Source organism: Rattus norvegicus, chromosome 5, assembly GCF_036323735.1.
Source record: "Rattus norvegicus strain BN/NHsdMcwi chromosome 5, GRCr8, whole genome shotgun sequence".
In the NCBI taxonomy this organism is placed as follows: domain Eukaryota; kingdom Metazoa; phylum Chordata; class Mammalia; order Rodentia; family Muridae; genus Rattus; species Rattus norvegicus.
The window spans coordinates 155747823-155764858 of NC_086023.1; the positions used below are offsets into that span (position 1 = coordinate 155747823).

The 17036-nt window shown below is 53.5% G+C and overlaps 1 protein-coding gene across 8 annotated transcripts; it reads left to right on the forward strand.

The window, feature by feature from the left end:
* The first annotated feature begins 5264 nt into the window (after nt 1–5264).
* Sh2d5 (SH2 domain containing 5) lies at nt 5265–16114 on the forward strand. Of its 8 annotated transcripts, none has more exons than XM_063288637.1 (11): nt 5462–5548; nt 5639–5968; nt 9103–9230; nt 9568–9648; nt 9991–10065; nt 10829–10975; nt 11924–12175; nt 12298–12472; nt 12801–12909; nt 13321–13480; nt 14223–16114. In XM_063288637.1, exons 3-11 carry the CDS (start codon nt 9144–9146, stop codon nt 14424–14426), a joined length of 1290 nt encoding a protein of 429 aa, XP_063144707.1. In that variant the 5' UTR covers nt 5462–5548; nt 5639–5968; nt 9103–9143; the 3' UTR covers nt 14427–16114. The 8 variants fall into 8 exon arrangements, with proteins under 8 accessions (XP_038967245.1, XP_006239348.1, XP_006239345.1 ...); XM_039111316.2 differs by lacking the exon at nt 5639–5968 and adding an exon at nt 8683–8936 and having other exon boundaries at nt 5482–5548; XM_039111317.2 differs by lacking the exons at nt 5462–5548; nt 5639–5968 and adding an exon at nt 5265–5395.
* The last annotated feature ends 922 nt before the right edge of the window (nt 16115–17036 follow it).

Below are 17036 nucleotides of genomic sequence, written 5' to 3' on the forward strand. Positions count from 1 at the left end.
CAAGGTGGTTAGCTTAACCTGTATTCTCGGAGACTTTTCCACAGCAATGTGATAAAGGCGTTTAGCAAGGGTTGGACCTCGTCCACATGAGCATAACTCCAGGAGATCTAGTCCTGTGCACATTTCAGAAAGGACAGGCTTGGCCCATGCCTGTCAACACAGCAGTCAGAGATGTTTTAATCATGTCTTTCAACAATAGTTTGAGTAATTTATGGAAAAACAAGATTTAAATAAATGCAACACTTGGATATAAACTTGGCTTGTTCATTAATTGTTACTTGTTACTTAGCTTCCTCTTTCTGTAGCAAAATAGAAATAATCTATATGGAGGAAAGGCTTTAATTTGTGTCTTATTGTTAAATTTCTGTCACAGAACACCACAACCAAGGCACCTTAGAAATGGTTTAATTTGAGGCTTATGGTTTAGAGGGTTAGAATCCAGGACACCATGCAGGGAGCATGACACACATGGTAGCACTGGAGCAGTGGCCGAGAGCTCACATCTTAATTCACTAGTACAAAGCAGAGAGCTCAGAGCAAGTAGCGGGGCTTTTGAAACCTCAAAGCAGACCCACCCCAGTGACAAACCTTCAGCAAGGCCACACCTCCTTATCCTTCCCAAACAGTTCCACCAACCGAGGACTAGGTATTCAAATATATGGGCCTATGGGGGCCGTTCTCATTCAAGTCCTCACATCTTAGGTTCTCAGTGATCAGACAGGGCAGGGTGAGGGCACACACTCCTAGTAATCTAACTTCCTTCCATTAGATTCCTACCTATTAAAGGGTCTGCCATCTCCCAACTACCTGGTGACAGCTTTTCGAAGAGCACATACCCAACCACTTAATAGAAATTTCTAGGGCTGGAGAGATGGCTCAGCGGTTAAGAGCACCCGACTGCTCTTTCAGAGGTCATGAGTTCAATTCCCAGCAACCACATGGTGGCTCACAACCATCTGTAAAAGAGATCCGATTCCCTCTTCTGGTGTATCTGAAGACAGCTACAGTGTACTTATATATAATAAATAAATAAATCTTTAAAAAAAAAAGAAATTTCTATAGTAGTGGCAATGTTTATAGCCGGCTTTGTACTATAATATCACATACCTAGCAGTTTCCGTTTTATGGGTAGAAAATTAAATTCTATAATACATCACAGGAGGTTGTCGAAGGTGGAGTTACCACCTGTATACTTTTTTAAAATTACATTTTGTTAGTGTGTGTGTCCATGTGCTTAGTTAGGGTACCCATATGGAGATCAGAGGATAACTTTGAATTGATTCTCATTCTACCGTGTCAGACCCAGGCAAGTGCCTTTACCCTCTGACATCTCACCAGCCTCAAGTCAATGTACTTTGAATACCGAACTATTTTTGATTGCTTCCCCTCTTAACTTTTTTTTTAAGGTTTATTTTATGTATGTGAATACACTGGAGCTGTCTTCAGACACACCAGAAGAGGGCATTGGATCCCATTATAGATGGTTGTGAGCAACCAGGTGTGCTGGGAATTGAACTCTGGTCCTCTGGAAGAGCAGTCAGCGCCTTTAACCTGAGCCATCTCTCCAGCTGCCTCTCCCACTCCATGTTTTGTATCGTTCTTAAAATTGTCTCTGTTTCTACCCCTGGAAAGAATTGTTCATGAAGACCAGGAAGTGAAATCATCATAAGTCAGACTGACTTGGAGGCATTTTGCCGTTGAGTTTTTTCAGACTAGGGTCTAGACACAGATCCCTAGGTGCTCTAGCTTTGAGCTTGCAGTGGATCTCCTGCCTCTGCCTCCCAAGGGCCAGGATTATAGGCAATAACCCCACACTGAACTTAAGTGTAGCTTTTGACAAAGCTGCCAAATTTTACTGGGAAATACTATCTGCTTGGCTCTCCAGTTTTTAAAAGACTGAAAAAAAAATTAGTGGGAATGTCATACAGTATGGCCTCAGAGGCCAGAAGCATTGGATCCCGCTGGAGCTAGAGTTACAGAAGGCACGTGTGAACGGCCTTGCATGAGTATCGGGGACTGAACTCAGGTCCTTTGCAAGAGTTGTACCTGCTCTTAACCACTGAGCCATTCCTGCCTCTAAGGTCTTTTATAGGACTGTACAGATACTTGGCCACTCTAAGGTGCTCGCCTGGAATGCTTTCTGTTTGGTGCTCGCCCCCGTGTCTCACTCCAGAATCACCATCACCCAGTCCATATGCGGAGCTTTCCCAGGAGCCCTGTCTTCAGTAAGATGGGCAGCTCCTTACACTTTATAACTTGAAAAAATGGAGCTCGTTTCCCATGATGCCTAGCAAAAGTTGCAGCATATAGATACATCTGCTTAGCAGTCATGAGCCAATGGTAGCATTCCACCACCTCTCTGCCGGCCGCACTCCACTGCGTTATTCTGGAACCTGGGACCTGATGAGCTTCTTGTCAATCCTTAGTCTCTTACTTTACCTGTTTGTCTAAGTTACATTTGCTGGTAACATGCGGTAATAAGGAACTGGGGTGATGGCTCAGTTGGTGGAAACTAGGCAGCTCTCTGTGAGTTCCCAAGATGTATGCAGCCATCAGCCGGCCCCCCTCGTCAGCCTGGATCAAAAGCAGGACCAAGAGCAGAACTGAAGGTGTTTGGTGTGCAAGCTACGAGACAAAAGTGGGGCTTAGTGGCTTCCGTTTTTCAATGTACGTGTTACAGAGTGGGTTGGGTACTGCACAGAATTCCTGTAGGAAATGCATCCCCACTGCTAAGTTTCTGGGAAAAAAGCCACCCCTCTTTCCAGACCTCTTCCTTTCTGCTGGGAAATCATGAGACCTGGTTGGACACACGGCATCTCTCCTGGGGCACTGCCTTTCTCAGGTACTTGGTGTGCAGGGGATGGATCACACAGCCCGGGAGCCAGCCGGCAAGCAGCTTCCTGCTGATGTGCACTGTGCTTCCCACACACATTCGTCAGCTGCCAAGCGCACAGCCGGATTCAGGGCTTTGGGATAAAAGGGAAGATTGTGATAGCAAGCTCCCACCTGTGTGGCTTAGTGACTGCCACTGACTCACAGGAAGTGACCATGACTTGAAGGTGAACAGAGATGCATTTGGCAATTATGACTCCCACCCTAGCCCGCCCCAGCCTGTCTTTCTTATGTCATCGGGCTCTGTGCTCAGTCTGGGTAACTCTAGGCTCCCTGCACGGGTGAGTCACACGTTCAGTGGAAGTGGTAGTTGGAGAGCCTGCTGTTTGGAACGTTGGATGACATGTGGCAGCCGAGGTAGTGACAACTGCTTCATGCTACAGTTCTTAGTGCGACTAGGTCAGCTTGTCCAGAGACGGCTGGCACCTCCAAAGTTTCTCACCTTTGATGCCAAACCTTGGAGCATGTAGTGTTTCGTCTGTTGGGATTTTATGTGTATGGGTGTTTTGTGTCTGTGTTGTCTACCACACGTGTGCCTGGTGCCTATGGCAGCCAGAAAACAGCATTAGACTCCCCCTCCCCCCAGAATGGGAATTACATTGTGAGCTAGCACCATGTGGGTGCTGGGCGTAGGAATTGAACTTGGAACCTCTAAGTTTCCCTATGCTCTCTCCAGCCTATAAGGCGTTTTATTATTATTATTATTATTATTATCATCATCATCATCATCATCACATTTTGGTTGTTACCTGTGTGTGCACATCCAAGGTTGTGGGCATCTGAAAGGCAGGAGACAACTCGTAGGAGTCGTTTGTCTTCTTCCACAATGTGGGTCCTAAAGATTGAACTTAGGTCGTCAGTCTCCGCAGCAAGTACCTTAAACCTTGCCTGGTTTTTCTTTTATCCGTGGTGGGGATTGAACTTGGCCTTGTGCATGCCTGAGAAATGTCCTACCACCAAAGTACATGCCAGACATTTTTTTCCTCTCTTAAAAAATGCCATATTCGTTTTGGGGGCTGGCAAGATGGCTCTGCCACTAAGAGCATTTGCTGCTCACCCAGAGGACCCGGGTTGTGTTCTTAGCACCCGTGTGGTAGCTCGAAACCATCTGTAATTCTAGTTCTGGAAGCGCGACCCCCGCCTTCTGTTCTGTGAGGAACCCAGGCACGCACGCGATATACAAACACGCATGCAGGCAAAACACTCATAAATCTGGGCAGAGAAATGCCTCTGGTGGTTAAGAACCCTGGCATGCGTGTGGTGCACAGATCCAAAAGCAGGCAAAACACATACAGATGAAAATTGATAAAATGAAAGAAAAAAAAAGGAATGAACCATAGCTCACAATCAAAACTAAATCTAAATTTAAAATAAACTAAGACGAAGTAAGGAGCTTCAAATATTTCTTTTTAAGAGTTAGGAGGGAGCCCTTTCTTTTTTATGTATCCTGAGTTGCCTGTTTGGTAAACTGAGTTTGCCCCGTTGCTCCTCCGCGGTCCAGGCCAGGAGACTGTTAGGGAGGTCCCTTCCCATTTTGCACAGGGGAAAAAAGGGCAAAGGTCAGAGACAAAAGAAATTCAAAATTCGGAATTTACTGACCCTTCATTTACCAGGTCAGTGCCTAGCCAAGCCCTGTGTCCCTGTCACACCTTTCAGTCCTCACCTGGCTGAGTCAGGGGTGGCTGAGGCCCTGGAGGATTAACTCGATTAAAGAGTTTATCCAAGGCCCACTTGAGAGAGAGACGTGCCTCATTATGAGCAACAGTCACACCTCACCTTGCCTCTGGAGAGGTGTTAGGAGCTCTGCAAAGACAAGGGATGCCTAGAGTGGAGCACACCTGCCCCTGGAAACTCCCCTGAGGCTGCAGATTCAGGTCCACCTTCTCGCCCGCTTGGTTATCTGCCGGGTGTTCTTCCCTGGGCCTGAGCCCTTGAGTCCAGGATTTCTGTGGGGTGCCGTACGGGCAGTTTCTCATGCGTTCTCTCTGTAGATTTCGGGTTTAATACACACCAAGCGCTTGCCTGTCTCGGATTTGCGATTTATTTGGGCCACCTACTGCGCTCCTCACCTAATGGGATCAGAAGGGCCCGCCCTCTCGGCTCCGTGCGCGCGCTGGCTAAATTCACTCACCATTTCCCCATCTAAGTGGATTTCCGTGAGGCCCGAAGGACAGAGTCACCGCTCTGTGCTGGACCCTAGCTGAGCGGCCCAATCAATCTCCACCCGGTGAGGGGATACCTGCCACCAAGTCCTCTGCCATTTGCGTGTGAAGGAGTGGAACTGCGTGGTCATTGAGCGACCGTGCAGATCTAGTGGAGTGGCAGACGACTGGAGATGCCCTGAGCTCAGCGAGCCGGGACAGCTTCGTGGAGGAAGAGCGACAAGGCGGAGCCAGCTCCGGCCGCAGCGTGGGCGGAGCCAGGGACCCTCGCAGCCTCTGATTGGGCGGCACGGTCGAGCGGAGCGGCTCCGATTGACTGGTGAGGCCGGCGCCGCCGCCAGGTGATGCCCAAGGGTCGGGTCCCAGGGCCACGTGGGGGGCGCGCGCTGCGGGGGCGGGGGTGTGGGCGGGGGTGGGGCGGGCCGGGCGCTGGGTTGGCGCGGATGTTGCGGGGATCCGAGCTGTGAGACCTGCCAGGAGGCGCGGCAGCAGCGGTGAGTGCGCCTGGGGACCCTCCGGGGACTGGGTCGGGGCCGGGAGGGTCGCCCAGAGCGAGCTGCATCCCCACCTCTCTCCGCCAGCAGTTGCCATGACCTCGGTCCTCGTCACCATCCCTGCCTAGCGCCGGGGCACCTGAGCCCCCGCGAGGACCTAGCGCTGCGTGGGAATGGTGACGCTTGCGAGATCGCTGTCAGCGCTCGCAACACGCTCGACACCTCCAGGCTCTATCATTTCTGCGTCTTCCCTATCCAGCCTGTGTGCTCGCGCGTCCACATAGATTTCGGGAGGAACAGAGGCTGATGAACAGCCCCTTCACTGCTGAGGAACTGGAGGCTGGCAGGCCAAGGTCACACCAGCCAAAACTGCTGAACCCCAGTTCCGTCCCTTGTTGCGCGGGTCCAGGACCTGTGGGGGTTGGTATCAGTGGTGTGCTGGGCTGGGAGAGGGAATCCTGTATTTCTAAACAGTTCCATCCCCAGAGCCTGAGTTGTTGCAGCTATGAGGTTAATGGCATCTATTCCTGCACACATACAGACCCAGTGTGTACCAAGAATGGATGCCTGCTTGGGGACCCATAGACTGTAAACCTAGGCAGAGAGTCCTGGGTTTGCCAGCTCCCCCTCCTGTGGTGTATGTCTTTAGTCAAGCCGCTGGGGTCTGCAGGCTGGGTAGTCAGTCTCCCAGTACCGGATGGATAGATTGTTGAGTTTTAGGCGCACAGGACCCTGTGATTGGACGTGAAGTATAGAATTAACATAGCCAGTCCTCTGCTCCTAAGGAGACCTCAGCCCCGGAAAATAGAAGCCAACTGTGTGTCTGTGTAGAAACGACCTGGCCCGGCAGACAGACCCCTGTGGAAAACTTATTTGGTTCAAACAGATTAGTTGGGTGTGCAGTCCAAGGTTTCAGTGAACCTTGGTGTTCTTGGTTTAAGGCAGGGTCAGACTGGAAGGGGGGTGGGTGGGGAAAAGTTCCTGTTTTGGGGGAGGCTAAATATGAGGATGCTGTCCATCCTCCCCACCCCCTTCCCTAACTCAGTGCCCACAGGGCACTTGGCAAGCTGCTCTCTCTCTCTCTCTCTCTCTCTCTCTCTCTCTCTCTCTCTCTCTCTCTCTGTGTGTGTGTGTGTGTGTGTGTGTGTGTGTCTGTGTCTGTGTCTGTGTCTGTGTGTGTGTGTGTGTTTGCTGACCCTTGGCTCTTTACCCCGTGTTTGCCAGGCTGTTGCGCAAGCAGGGTGTGAAGGGCTCTTGTCAGCCCTCTTTGTCTCTTTTTTTTTTTTAAGATTTATTTATTTATTATATATAAGTCCACTGTAACTGTCTTCAGATACACACGAGGTACAGACAAGGGCATCAGATCTCTTTACAGATGGATATGAGCCACCATGTGGTTGCTGGGAATTGAACTCAGGACCTCTGGAAGAGCAGACAGTGCTCTTAACCACTGAGCCATCTCTCCAGCCCTCTTTGTCTCTTTTGAGGTTGCTTTTCTTCTCACCCTGTTCCATCCCCGCCCCCGCCCCCCACGCTCCCCCTTCCTTGTGGGTCTCCTTGCCAGCTGCGTGTCTTGTGGTCTCTGCTTCCTTGCTCTCTTCTGCCTGAAAGTGAAGACGCACTTCCCTGCCTCCCTGGGAGCCCCGTGGTCCCCCTGCTGGGAAGGGGCAGGCAGCACGTGGCAGGAGTGTGGTCTGCTTTATGTAAACATCAGATGTGCCATCGAGACAGGCGACTGTAAAGTGAGCGGGCTTAGAAAGGAAGGTTGGCAGAGCGCAGGTTGACAGCAGCCTTGCGGAGGCCTGGGTGGGCTCTGGGGGAGGGGCGGGGCTACTGCCTCTGTTTTCCCCGCTCTCCCTGGCTGAAGTCTGGCTGGAAGGTCACTGGCAGGCAGAGGTGTAGGGCCCTTTTGGGGTTCTAAGAGCATCAATCTAAGGCGCCCAAGCTCCTCCCTTTTCCAAGCACTCCCGCCGCTGTGTCACTTCCAGGACTACTAACTCCTGCTTTCTCCTGTGAGTCAAAGCCTCCAGGCCAACTTCTTTCCAGCCTGACTTTCACAGTGGCTGAGGGTTTCCAGTTGGTGTAGCCTGGACAGGAAGTCTTGAAAGAAGCTAGACTCTGCTGCCATCTTCCCAAGCTCCCTTCCGGTCAGCAGGCTTGGAGGTCTGATCCCCTGCTCCATGTCAGGCTGGCATCTCGCCAGGCACCTCACGTTACCCAAGGTTTTCAGGAAAGGAAGTGAGTGCATAGAGAGGTAGGGCAGCTGGCCCAAAGCCACACAGAACTTGTGCCTCTCTGACCCGAGCCAATGATTGCAAGAAGGTTGGAGAGAATCCGGGAGAGGGCAGGTGTCTTACAGTGTCCCTGAGGATGCTGAGTTTGCAGGGACCCAAGCATAGACTTTCCCCCAACGACTGGTCCATTGACGCATCTGTCACACAGGACTTCTGTCTTCCACCTGTGCATCTGGCTAAGGGTCCCAGGGAAACCAAAACAGGACCAGGCAGGAGTGCTGTTTGTCCATCTCCTGGGCCCATGTCCGTCTTCTCTGCACTCCCCTCAGCACCAGCGCTTCGTTGTCAAGGGTTGTGGGTTTCATACTCTGCCAAGGGCTTTGGGATTCAGGAACGGAGTCAGGCTGGGCACATGAGCCAGCAGCCTTTCGAACCGGCCCCTGAGATCATCTAAGGGAGCTGTCCAGCTCCGGACCACCCACCCTCCATCCCCACCCCCACCCCTGTGCACTGTTCCTGCCCCAGGGCCAGCTATGGCTTCCCCACCGTCCACAGGGTTAAGTCTCGTTCTTGGGCTGATCTTGGGTGCTGTGCAGCCTGCTGCTTTGGTAATCTGCCTCAGGCCCCAGCTCAGGTTTTTTCTGCCTTCTCTTCTTGCTACAGTTAACCCCTACCTTTCGATGGACTCTTCCGGACTCCTGCTCTCCCTATGAGACCTGTTTTGATTTTTTTTGGGGGGGGGAGTGTCTCGTGTTGGGGGGGTCTTCTATTGTCCAGCCTATCCCTGAACTCCTGGGTTCAAATGACTTGGTCCTCCTGCCTTAGCTTCCTGAGAAGTTTGAACTGTAGGCAGACGTCAGTTCTTTCAAGCACTAACAACTGGTTTTATTTTTCTACCAGCTCCCTGCGCCCATCCCTGCCACAGAGGGCCCAGTGAGCGCTCTAACCCCAGATCTGGCTCAGCGACCCATGCCAGGAACCATCCCACTCTGACCGCTCCCCACACACCACCCAGTGCAGCCCCAGCCCCTCCTGTTGCCTCTCTCCGTCTTCCCACCGTCTCACCTGATTAAGGCTTATTCTCGAGTTCCCCCACCTTGCTCCCCAAGCAGACAGAATTGGTCTTTTGTCCCTGTCACATGCCCAGGACACTGGTGAGCACCTAGCATTTGCTCAGTGGATTTATTAGTTGGCTGAATGAATGAATGAATGAATGAGTGCGGGAGCGAGCAAATTTGAACAAGCACGCCAGCCCTTGACAGAGGGCCTTCAGCCAACTGCCTGAAAACCAACCTCTCCCCCCCCCCCCGCCCTTCCTAGCCTCCTCTCCGCGAATCGTGAAGCTGGGTACGCTGGGGACCATGCAGAGGGCTGGGGCCGGGGCCCGAAGGGCCTCCGACTGTGGGCCTGCACCCTACCGGCCCAGGTGCATTGCCAAGTTCGCCCAGGTGGGTGGGTGCCTGTCCTGTGTGTTCTGGAAGGGAGTTGCGGGGTGGCTGCTCCCTGGGGTTGGGGAGGACCTGGGGCCCAAAGACCAGACTCCGTCTGTCCTTTGGAGTGGATGTGTGTATATGGGATGAATGTATAGGTGAGAAGATGAGGGCCATGCGACCCGACCAGGGTCACCTGCTGAGAACCTTAGCAGAGAACTCTGGCCTCCAAAGACAGTGCTTAGACATTGCGTACAGCTTGCCTGCACGGCGGGATAGTGTGTGCCCCTCCCATTTAAGGCCCATTGAGTTCTGGGCCTTACTTCCCTGCCTTGCTTCTCCCCATCACCACCAGTACGTGGGATCCTTTCCTGTGGATGATTTGGACACTCAGGAGAGCGTGTGCCTTGTACAGCAGCATCTGTGGGCCCTGCAGGTGAGAGGTGGGCGTGGCGAACATAAGCCAAGGGTGGACGCCATGAATATCAAACTCGGACGGAGCTCTGAGGGCACACTATACCCAGGGAGGGTGGGAGCCAAAGGTCTTCTGAGAGGTGACCTGGTGAGTTCCAGGCTTCAGGACTCTTCCTAGATGCCTGGGGACCCATGCCCCACAGGTCATAGCTTGAATGTTGGGGGTTTGTGGCCCAGGCCTCTGTCCCTAGGCGGGGGTGTCAGAACTGGCTGAGCAGCCTTGATGAAGGATGCTGGGGCAGAAAACCACAGAAGGCCAGGCCTGGGAAGTGACGTCTGCCTTTGCCAACTGTCTTCCCCTCAGGACTGTTCCCGACGCCGGGCCGTCATCCTGAAATTCAGTCTTCAGGGTCTCAAGATCTACAGTGGGGAGGGCGAGGTAGGAGGGGTAGGGGAAGCCGGGCAGTGAAGAGCAGAGGGGGTATGGTCTGCTTATAGTTTGTCCCATGGCCCCCTAGGACAAGCTCAGACAATTGCTTACCTCGTCGAAGCTTTAGAGACCCCGAGTCTTAAATATCTTAAATATCCCATGAGATTGTCTAAATGCCCAACCCAGCATTGGCCAGTGACTGTGGACAGCTATGGACTAGAGAGGGCAGGGAGATCTTGCATCTTGCCCATCTCTCCCTGGCTACTCATTGCACAAACAACATGGCTGCCCATTGCCCGCCATGGTATGGTGTACAGCTGCAGGCCCTTTACATGAGAAGGCCCAATGCTGGTGGTAGTACCCTGGGGTATTGTTACTATTGGATGTGACAGCAAGAGACACTCAGGGGACTGTCATCACAAGCAGAGTGAATGGCAGAGCTAGGATTTGAAGCCCCAGCATTCCTACCTCAGAGACCAAGTATATAATAACCCTGGGCCTGTTGCCACCACCTCTGTGCAGTTCCAGCCAGAGACCACTGGGTCACTGTTCTGTCCCTTGGTTCTCTAACTTGGAGTGGCCATCCTGACCTACATGTCTGCAGCAGGCCCAGGGCTATGGGCAGTAAAGGCTAGGCTTGGCGGGCCTTGGGGAAAGAAGGGTCTCTTCACTCCAGGAGGTGGGTGGCCTACGCCAGACATGGGAGGTCCTCGGGCCACTGCCACCACGCATGTGAGTGTCTGAGGCCTGCTGTCACCACAATGCCTCGCAGGTGCTCCTCATGGCCCATGCTCTGAAGCGCATCCTCTATGCCACCTGGAACCCAGCCGCCTGCCAGTTTGCTTTTGTTGCCCGGAACCCACGCAGCCCAGCCAGCAAGCTTTTCTGTCATCTCTTTGTGGGGAGCCAGCCTGGAGAGGTACTGGAGACTGGGGGCTGCACTGTCCTCAGGTTGCAGGAGGTGGGGAGTGAATCCATGCCCCACCACAGGGCTTAGGACTGTGTGTAGCCTGTCAGCACCCTTGACATTCCCTGGGGCCAGGAGCAAAACTAGCCAGGACTCCTGTCGAGAGCCCGCCCTCCTTCCTCCTTGCTCCTTCCCGTCACCCTTCAAAGTCTACTCCACCTGTAACATGAACCACACTCCAGCCCTACTGACAGAGACTTGAGCCCTTTAGCAGCAGAGCTCGTATCCAGGTTTTGAGCTGTCCCTAGGTGGTCCTGTGTGGCTGTGTAGTGGATGGGGTAGGTCCTGGGCAGGTGTGGTCACAGTGAATGACAGATCTGTGGCAGCCAGTCACATAGTCAGTCCCAGCATTTGCTCTCACCTCTCGATGTGGATCCTGGGTGACAGGGGGCTGAAGCCGATGGTTCCAACAGGCTGGGTCTGGATTGTGTGAGTGTTGAATGCCATGTTCAGGCCCCAGACAAGTGCTGAGAGTTTTCAGTGCCCTTGAGTCCTCAGAGGGTCATGGGGAGGTGAGGATGAGGATGAGCTGCTCTGCGTTCTGCCCTGGGTCACCCAACAGCTCTTAAGTTGCAGAGCCAGGCGAAGCCGCTTATCCACTTTCTGGCGGTGTCGTGGGCCTGAGCCTCTTAGGTAGGAGTGTACTGGGCCCAGGGTTGTACTCTCTGCACCCGGCACGATACTTGGCACAGAGTGACTTAGCAGTGATGCGACCAGAGAGAACTGGTAACAGACGCTGCACGCGGTGAGATTTTGAGGGTTAGGTAGGAGTTTTCCCAGGAAGTTTCTTTGTGAGCAACACCGGAAGTTAAGGGGCCATTTGTAGCCCTGGAGAGAGCTGGTGCCTGAGGTGTTCGTTCCAGGAGGCTGCTACCGCTGAGTCTACCCTTCCTGTCCTAGATTAATATCCTGTACCTGCTGCTCTGCCGATCCTTCCAGCTTGCTTACCTCTTGCAACACCCTGAGGAGAGGGCGCAGCCTGAGCCCTCCCTGGTGCCTGGAGGGGACATGTCCCTGAAGCCGCTCTGCAGCCCTGGGGTGGCCCCTGCGTTAGTGCGGGAGCCCTTCAGCCGGGATCAGCTGTCACAGAATGTCCATGCCCTGGTGTCCTTCCGGCGGCTTCCTGCAGAAGGGCTACTGGGCAGTAATGGGGTATGCAGGGGTCGGGGGAAAGAATCAAGGGTTTGGGGGTTACGCTGCAGGGGTGGGCTTCATCCATTCTCAAACAGATGGGTCTGAATCTGCCTGCCTATGGGCCCCTCTTGGTGCCCTAGAAGGAGCTGCCAGAGCCAGAGGGCCGTGGGGGCACCCGTCACATTCGTCTAGGGAACCCCTACTGCTCACCCACACTGGTGCGCAAGAAGGCCATTCGCAGCAAGGTGATCCGCTCCGGGGCCTACCGAGGCTGCACCTATGAGACACAACTGCAGCTGTCAGCCCGGGAAGCCTGTGAGTTGTTGGAGGGGGCTGGCTGGGCTAGTAGACTTGGCAGTAGGGTGGGGGTTCATGCATGTTCTTTTGAGGCTGTAGCCCCCTTGTACCCACCCTCCTCCCTTGACTGCCTCTGCATGTGAGGGTACATCAAGCTTGAGGGCTTATGCAGGCCACTAAGCAACTCTGTATGGAGTTTCCGTTGAGGGACCAGATGTGTGACTGTCAGGTTGGGGAAGAGGTTTGGTGGGGGGGACAAACCACAGGATAGGGGTTGGTGATAGAGGGGCGGGTCTGGCCTTAGGAGGTTGCGCCATGCTTCCTCTGACCTTCGTGGTCTCCATAGTTCCTGCTGCATGGGAGGCATGGCCCCGTGGCCCTGGTAGCCCCTCGTGCCTGGTGGAGAATGAGGGAAGCCTGACAGAGAACATCTGGGCCTTTGCTGGCCTTTCCAGGTAAGGGAGTTCTGTCCTAGCCCAAAGTCCAGACCCTTGGGTTGGGTATAAAAATGTGAGGTAGACTCTTTGTCCCATGGACACAGGTTACATAGGCAGAGTGTGTGAACTTTAACTGCTGAGTGTGGGGTACTCCCAGGCTAGGTGATCTCAGGCCATGACTTCCTCTGCCCAGACCTCAGTTTCTCAGAAAGGCCCTAACCAGAGCCTTGAAGTCAGCAAATCATGTCCCCAGAGGCCTTGAGTTGCTTCGACTAACATTCACTGAATGGCTGCTCTGGTTCAGAACTTTAGAGGTCACACGCTCAGTCTTTTACCACTGCCACTAAGTTCTTGGGGCTAGTACATCCCTTGCCAAGACAACAGTCTAGAGTCAGATTGGTGGCCTTAACCTTGGCTCCCTCCCCTTAGGTCCTGTGCTCTTGCCCTGCTTCGGAGAGATGTGCATGGGGCCTTCCTGCTGTGGCCCGAGCCAGGTACCAGTGGCCAGTGGAGCCTGTCTGTCCGGACCCAGTGTGGCGTGGTGTCTCACCAGGTCTTCAGAAACCACCTAGGCCGGTACTGCCTAGAGGTGAGATTGTAGGGTTATCCCCTGGGCCATCCAGCCCCGCCCTGCCCCGCCACTGCCTCCATCCCTGGTAATTCTTCCCCTGCTCTTTAACTGTCTTAGAGCTCCTGAGCCCACCTCACTTCTGAGCTCCTGTCCCCTCACCGGGAGCTCTCTGGCCCCGCCCCTTATCCTAGTCCATTCCCGTGGACTGGGCTCTGCAAGCTCTGTTTCTGTTCTTCGGGGCTTCTGTTGTGCTTGATTGTTTGTTTGTTTGGTTGGTTTTGGAACCAGCATCTCTCTGTGTGGCCCTGGCTGTCCTGGGACTCACTATGTAGACCAGGCTGGCCTGAAACTCAGAGATCGCCCGCCTCTGCCTTCCAGTGCTGAGAGCCTTTACTTCTCGCTTGCTGACTGGGTGCTGACCACAGGGTTCAGGGTGAATCGCTGAGGTGTGTACCACTGAGGTTCTCCCTCTAGTTGTCTCTAGGAGAGCTGACCCAAACCCGCACAGCCTCCAGTCACTGGTTTCCAGGACTGAGCTGACAAGGCTTTTACACAGCAGCTAGCTGTACGAGCTGCCTCAGGGCTGGCCAGGCAGGGCAGAGGGAGGACGCGGTGACTGGCAACACGGTTACCGCACCTTCTCCCTTCCTGAATTTATCTCCCTGCTTTCTGAATGGCAGGCACGTGATGGAGACCAGGGTAGGGGTGGGGTGCATGAACTGTGGGGCAGGGGACCAACGCTAAGGACTTTCCTCCCCAGCACCTGCCTGCAGAGTTCCCCAGCCTGGAGGCCCTGGTGGAGAGCCACGCCGGGATGGAACGCAGCCTCTTCTGTCCACTCAGCATGGGCCGGCTCAACCCTACCTACGAAGAGCAGGACTCCGGTCCTGAGGGCAGGTTCCCACGGACTCTGCGGCCCCTCAGCCATGCCAAGTCTGAGGCAGAATTGCAAGGCCTGGGCTAGCACACAGCCAGCCCTCAGTCCCCTGTGGGCCCAGCCTTGCCTTGGCCCCTGGGTGGCAACGGTCATTCTGCCCTTCTTGCACCCCACCCACTGGTCACCAGCTCCAGACAGGTCAATCTGCCCCTTGATTGGCCCTTCCATCACTTCACTGCCATGGGAGAGGAGCCCTGAGGTTGGAGGTGGAGATAACAGGACCTCTCCCAGGACCTGGGGCCAGCTGAGGTACCAGGATGAACATGTAGAGCCAGAGGGCTGGTAACTCTAGATGACTTTGGGGAAGTGGCCACTGCTAGGTTCCTACTGTCCTTGTGCAGAGGCTTCCCCAGCAGTTCATGATGTGGGTGCAGTCTTTGCTGGAGGAGGCGAAGCCTCTGCTGGGTGGGGAACCCCAGAACGCTCCCCATAGGGAACCAGAGCCTTAGGGAGTTTCTGGCTTGCACCTTCAGCTCATTTCCTGGAGTCACTTTGAGTGGGGCTAGTAGTGAGCACACCGCAGTCGGCTTGGTGGCTGCTTTAGGAAGTCACTTAATGCTGGTGTTTCCTCTAACACAGAGCTGACCGTTGGGCATGGCTGGCACTGATCACCTCAGCCCTGTTTGCGGTGGAGAACTAGGATTAATGCAAGCCTCATGGAGGGGAGGTGACCTTAGCAAGGGCCAGTCCAGGGACATATCCTAGAGGGTCTAGCCAGGGAATGACAAATTCAAGTGTCCCTTAAATCAACTCTGCAGAATATATGAATCTACCCAAAAGAACAAACTTTTTTTTTTCTTTTTTTCGGAGCCGGGGACCGAACCCAGGGCCTTGCTCTTGCTAGGCAAGCGCTCTACCACTGAGCTAAATCCCCAACCCCAAGAACAAACTTCTTAAGTGGTGGCAGTGCCCACCTTTAGTCCCAATGTTTAGAGGGTGGAGGCAGACAGATCTCTAGGAGTTTGAGGCCAGCCTGGTCTACAGAGGAAGTTCCAGGACATCCAGGGCTACTCTGCGAAACCCTGCCTCAAAAAATAAAATAAAATAAAAAACAACAACAAGACAGATTAGCTTTGGAAGCAGAGGTGTGGGCAGAGAGGAGGGATGTCCTTGTTTAGTGCCTTGGATGCCACAGGTTTCAGTGGAAGCCACAGGTTTTGGATTTCGGATCCAAGCCCTTAGCTCAGTACAGTGCCATTTCTTTCAAGTGAGAGGTATCTTGTGAGGGATGGAGAGAAAGGTGCCTGCGGAACTCCTTCACTGGAGACACTACCACCTCTAGACTGATGATGAGCAGTAATCCTTCTGTGCCATGCCCACCACCATGCCTGCTCCCTGAGTAGGGCCTGGTTCCCACTGAGCTGAGAGATTAGCATATCTTGTGCCCCGCCCCAGAGAGTTCCACCCAAGGAAACTTGTTAACAACTTGGCCCAGATGCTAGTCCAGGGCTCACCAACTGGAGGGTTCGTAGTGTGAATCACCCATGTGTACGATACCAGGAGACACTCCACACAGCCAAGGGACCAGCCTTCCCCATGCCCTTTTGACATTCTTTCCAAAGCATTTATTGATCGCATGGTACAAACAGCACCGTCTGGAGCCCCTGTGTTCAGACAGTGTCTTTCTTACAGGCCATGGCTCTGTCTCTGTGCAGACCACCACCACGGCTCTCCTGTGTGCACTCTGAGACAAATAAACCACATTCTTCACAGTCCATTACAGAAGTTCCTTGAGTAGCCAGTCGTCACCATTGTTTTCCTGTTTTGCTTTTGTTTGTCAAACATCCCTCAGCTGGAACAGAACAGTGAGCCTGCCTGAGGTCCGGGCCACCAGGGCCCAGAAAGGTCTGAAGGGTCTGGGAGGTGAGGTTTCATGGAGAGGTCTTCTGAGCTAGAGGGGCCTGTGAGCTGATTCAGTGCATTTTGTCAAACCTGCTGACCTGAGTTTGATCCCTTGGTCCCACTTGGTGGAAGAAGAGACCCATGTCCTGTAGGTTGTGTCCTCTGACCGCCACATTCATTGGGTGTGCATTCATGCATCCGTGCAAATGTACGAGCGCGCGCACACACACACACACACACACACACACGTACGTGAGCACACACATGTATATGGTAACTCAGGCTTCTTACTGTCTCAGCAAAGTGTACCAGGTGCTTTGAATAGCCCAGGTCTGTCTGAACCTAACTTCAGCTCCAGTTAGAGCCAAGATAATTCTGACTCCCTACAGCGGACAGAGGATCCTTTTAAAGATGATCCACAGAAACGGTTCATTTGTAGTCATCCTTTGGTGTGTGAGTGTGCCCGTGCCCGTGTGTGCCCGTGTGTCCGTGTGAGCGCACGCGCGTGTGAATGTTAATATGTGAATGTTAGTTTCCCCTACTAGACTGCAAGAGACTGTCTTCCCAGAGCCTGTCAAATGGCTGATGGTGTTTTTGTGCCTCAGAACTTATGGGAGCATTGCAAATGGGTGGTTGGTGGCTCAGACTGGGTCAGGAGGTTAGGCTGTGTGGCCATTCCAGCAGAAAGACTTAACTCCAAAAGTTTTTTGTCTTTTTTAAAAAAAGATTTATTGGGGCTGGGGACTTAGCTCAGTGGTAGAGCGCTTACCTAGGAAGCGCAAGGCCCTGGGTTCG